The sequence below is a fragment of the Electrophorus electricus genome, chromosome 13 (assembly GCF_013358815.1).
Source record: "Electrophorus electricus isolate fEleEle1 chromosome 13, fEleEle1.pri, whole genome shotgun sequence".
Taxonomy (NCBI): domain Eukaryota; kingdom Metazoa; phylum Chordata; class Actinopteri; order Gymnotiformes; family Gymnotidae; genus Electrophorus; species Electrophorus electricus.
Genome location: NC_049547.1, coordinates 7330571 through 7335570, shown reverse-complemented (window position 1 = coordinate 7335570; position 5000 = coordinate 7330571). Strand labels below are relative to the sequence as shown.

Sequence of the window (5000 nt, the reverse complement as noted above, 5' to 3'; positions counted from 1 at the left end):
AGGCGACATCAAAACTCTTACATCGTTTCATCACATGACTGACTGCAGTCTTGAACAGCTGTCTCAGCTACGGAGAGTTCGATCATGCTGCTGGACACTGTGAAATGAATTAGTTTCCTTGCGTTACTATTTCATCTAGCTACATTTCTAAATATGAACTATAAACAATATAATCAATAGGGTTGCTTACAAGGTTGTTTTTCAACAGCGTCCAAGATCCGTTCAATGACATCATCTAGTTCAACTTCACTGACGGACTCCAAAACTTCAATCAGATATCTACTGGCTTCACTATGAACGAGTGAAGAATGAAACACCAATTTATTTGTCATTATCAATGTCGAGTTCTTGCTTTTATATATATATATTTTTTTATTTTTATTTTTTCACTTCAACTGTTTCTGTTCCAGAGTCACACAACCATGTTGCAAGGTGATTAAGGGAGATGAGCGAGACGAAACAACATGCATGCAAAATGATACCAACTCCCAGCTTGTCATTCGTAAAGATATAACCTCTTCTAGTAATTTCGCCTCAAAACGTCTACGCGAAACATAAATGTAAATATATTGTTAATAAATCAAACATACGGTCGAAGCATTAAACCTCGCATCTTGAAACCAGCAATAACTTTTGTTTTCAGCCTCCGAGCATCCATTTTTCATCTGTTGGCGCTAAATTTCCACTTCCGTGTGTTTATTTGGCAGCGTCCGGTAACCGCTCCATTAAGAACATCAAAATAAAAGTTCCATCATGTCGAACGTGTGAGGCTGAGACACTTTTCTCACTTTTGAATGAGCCGTACCCTCTGGGTTTAATGTAGAAACGTTAAAATGATATGGTTTGCAAATGCAACAAAATAGATATTTTATGGATGGAATAGAACGTGAGAACATCGTGTTGTTCTCACCATCTGTTTACGGCCCCTCCCAAACGGGTTACGTAATTACCGTGGGGTAAACAATCTACCTAATAATTCGAGTAAATTCTTGGACGTTAGTTTTAAGAAATATTTCAATTCGATGGCGTTAGAAGCCGGATGTGGAACCAAAGTAGTAGCACGGGAACGAAGCGGACACACGGCTGTAATCTCAGAAAATCGTTTATTTGTCTGGGGAGGCTACGTGGTAAGCAGAGAAGGCTTGCTTACTAGTTTACTGCCAGCTATAAATAAATGCTTCAGCTTGAGACTGAATACGCTTATACTGGCGTTCATAATAACTCCTTTATTGCCTAACCGTTTGAAAGTATTTATTCTCAAGATAGACATGGGGTTCGTTTTATGAAGTCCTCCCTACTGAACTAACCTACTTCGTGAACTGGCTTGCAAAGTAACGACTAACGCGAACTGTTATTCTAAGTTCGTGTTTGGATTTTGGCTGCAGTTCAGCACCAAAAAGCCAGAGGCCGCTAATGTGTTAAAGAGAAAAAAAAATGGGTTCTGCATGAATATCAAGTTCAAGTTTGGTTTTTTGGCACATACATTGTCATACACAGTATAACTCGCAGTGAAATGGTTTGAATATAACAAGTCAGTAATGTTATAATACATTATAATACAATCTTTAATAATAATTATAATTTGCAGTATTAATACTATAATTTTGCGGTGGCAAATTACAAACACGCATAGACTAGAAGATGTAAGGAAATCAAAAAGGTTTAGCAAGTCAAATGTATAAAATATATGAATTATTAATACAGTTTATAATTTACTTCCATAAATATATACAAATGTATTACAAAACGTTACACAACATTTCAGTGCACTAAAGAATGGAAGTCAGCGCACTCTGGCAACATGATCCTAAGTAGAGATATTTGCAGACTGTGGAGGACCAACTGAATATATGTGAATAAACGCATGTGCGGGCACACACACACACACTCAGACCACTATATTATTAAGGTATACCTTGTTAGTACTGGGATGGAGCCCCTTTTACATTCAAAACCACTTTAAATTTTCATGGCATAAATTCAAGAAGGTGCTGGAAACATTCCCAAAGGTGCTTTATTGGATCAAGATCTGGTGACTGGAGACCATTTGAGTACAGGGAACTCATTTGTCATGTTCAAGTAACCAGTTTTAGTTTATTTGAGCTTTTTGACCACGTGTTCATCTGCTGGAAGAAGCCATCAGACAGGTACACTGTGGTCATAAAGGGATGGACATGGTTAGCAACAATACTCAAGTATGCTGTGGCATTTAAGCCATGCTCAGTTGGTATTAAGGGGCCATAAATACACTAAGAAAATATCCCCCACACCATTAAATCACTGCCAAAACCTGCAGTCTGAACCATTCATACAAAGCAGGCTGGATCAATGCTTTCATGTTGTTTGTGCCCACTTCTGACCCTACTGTCCGAATGTTGCAGGAGAAATCAAGACTCATCAGTCAAGGCAGCATTTTTCCAATCTTCTGTTGTCCAATTTTGGTGAGTCCATGTGAATTGTAGCCTCAGTTTCCTGTTCTTAACTCACAAGACTGGCACCTGGTGTGGTCTTCTACTACTGTAGCCCATCTGCTTCAAAGTTTGAAGCATTGTGCATTGAGAGATGCTCTTCTGCATACCTAGGTTGTAACAAGTGTTTATTTGAATTACTGTGGCCTTTCCATCAGTTTGAACCAGTCTGTCCATTCTCTGACCACTGGCATCAACAAAGCATTTTCACCCAGAGAACTGCCACTCACTGGATATTTTCTCTTTTTCAGACCATACTTTGAAAACACTATAGATGATTGGGCATGAAAATCACAGTAGATCCAACAGTTTCTGAAATACACATACCAGCCTGTCTAGCACCAACAACAATGCCACTTTCAAAGTCATTTAAATCACTTTTCTTCCCCATTCTGATGCTCGATTTGAGCTATAGCAGGTCCTCTTAACCATGTTTACATGCCTAAATGCATTGAGTTGCTGCCTTGTGATTGGCTGATCAGATATTTGCGTTAATGAGGAATTGAACAGGTGTACCTTATACAGTGGCCAGTGAGTGTGTGTGTGTGTATGAGAGAGAGAGTTTTAATAGGTGTTGTAACAAGTGTTTGCCAGTTTAAATAGGTGATGCAAGTGACATGCAAAAACATCAATGTGCACATGCATGCCATTTCAGAGGTCAGGTGCATTGACAGTAATCAGATACAGGTCACTAGCAGTTATGAATGTGAATCGTCAAGATAGGCAAATCTGATCTGAGCGAAAAAATCTGAATAGGACAATGTGGCTTGTAATAGGAACATAGCCTAAAGTGACTTTTAGTAAATGTTTTTGTTGTTTTATGCAAAAAAAGCAAAAGTTGAGTGTTGACTTGTAATCATTATTCTATACTCCTCAGTCAGTTGGTGATCATGAAGTCTTTCTACCAAATGATGAGATTTGGGTATATGACCTGGAGAATGGTTTATGGTAAGACATGGATGTAAGACACAATCAAGTAGCAGCTGCACAATGCATAAAATCATGCTGAACCAGGTAAAGAACTTCAGTTTATATTCAACATCAGAATGGAGAAAATGTGCTCCAAGTATCTTTGACTTAATTTGATTTATTTGTCACACAAACATTGCTTCAGGTCCTTCCACATCATTTTTGTTTCTCTTTAACCAGTCTTTGGTAGAACAACTTGTGTGCTTAGGGTTGTTGTCTTGCTGCATGACCCATGTTCCCTTGAGATTCAGCTCATGGACAGATTGCCTGACATTTTTCTTTAGAAATTGCTGGTATAATTTGTAATTCATTGTTCCATCAATGATGGAAAGCCATCCTGGCCCAGATGCAGTAAAACAGGCCCAAACCATGGTACTACTACTACCAACATAGTTCACAGAAGGGATGGGTTTTTTTATGCTGCAATGCAGGGTTTTCTTTTCTCCAAACATAACACTTCTCATTTAAACCAAAATTATCTATTTTGCTCTCATCTGTCTACAAAACATCATTCCAATAGCCTTCTGGGTTGTCCATGTGATCTTTAGCAAACTGCAGAGAAGCAGTAGCATTCTTTTTGGAGGGCAATGGGTTTCTAATTGCATCCCTGCCATGCACACCATTGCTGTTCAGTGTTCTCATGATGTTCTAAACTTAACCAATGTAAGAAAGGTCTTTAGTTGCTTAGAAGGTACCTTTGTAACTTTGCAAACTATTACACGCCTTGCTCCTTGCGTTATCCTTGTCAATCAACCACTTCATAGGAGGGTAATGATGGTTTTGAATTTCCTCCATTTGTACATGATCTGTCTGGCTGTGGACTACTGATTTTGTAAACTTTTCCAGTCTGATGAGCATCAATAACTCTTCTTCTAAGGTCCTCAGAAATCTTCCTTGTTCATGCCATGATACACTTCCAAACCATATGTTGTGAAATCAGACTTTATTAGATCCCTATCTGCCAATCCTTAAAGGTTCACATACTTTTGCCAATCACAGATATGTAATATTGATAATTTCAGATTGATAATTTTCCTCAATAAATGAATGAATTCCTCAAAAAATTATTCTTTATGTTTTCTAATATGATATTGGGGAGAACGTAGAAAGGCAGAATACACAGGAATCTCTCAAACGAGGCACAACAGAGTATACATACACTCAGTGATTGGGAGCATAGCAGCATGTGAGGATGATATATACAATAGTACATGGCAGGGCTGTACCACATGGGCTAGAGTTGTGTGAGGCGTGCCTAGACACCTAATTTTATTGCTGCCATAGCAACAACTGGGTATGCAAACAAATGGCTTTTTTGCCAGTACATTCTTACTACATTATTCTTTATACATAAAGAATAATATAGTAAGAATGAAAAATAAATTAAATCAAGATTATGATAAAATATAACTAATAAAGGAGAAGAGACAAGTGAGTAGGATACCCTGCCAAGTGAAGACTGGTCTGTGTAATGATCATAGTGAGGTTTAGGTTGATATTGTATGTTCAGGTTGTGGGCAGTCTAAAGTGTAGGTGCACTGTGCAAGTGGTATGTTTTAGTAG

At 38.1% G+C, this 5000-nt stretch overlaps 1 protein-coding gene and 1 pseudogene across 4 annotated transcripts in view; one reads left to right on the top strand and one right to left on the bottom strand.

The window, feature by feature from the left end:
• The window catches only part of pole2 (polymerase (DNA directed), epsilon 2), a 6183-nt gene extending 5432 nt beyond the window's left edge, over positions 1 to 751 (bottom strand). For all 4 annotated transcript variants that reach the window (XM_035532817.1, XM_035532819.1, XM_035532818.1 and 1 more), the window contains exons 1-3: positions 591 to 751; positions 191 to 291; positions 22 to 97 (exon numbers count right to left, since the gene is read on the bottom strand). In XM_035532817.1, coding sequence (XP_035388710.1) covers positions 22 to 97; positions 191 to 291; positions 591 to 658 — 245 coding nt within the window. In that variant the 5' untranslated portion in view covers positions 659 to 751. The remainder of the gene's footprint in view (positions 1 to 21; positions 98 to 190; positions 292 to 590) is intronic.
• Positions 752 to 1001: 250 nt separating this feature from the next.
• The window catches only part of LOC113574161, a 7468-nt pseudogene continuing 3469 nt past the window's right edge, over positions 1002 to 5000 (top strand).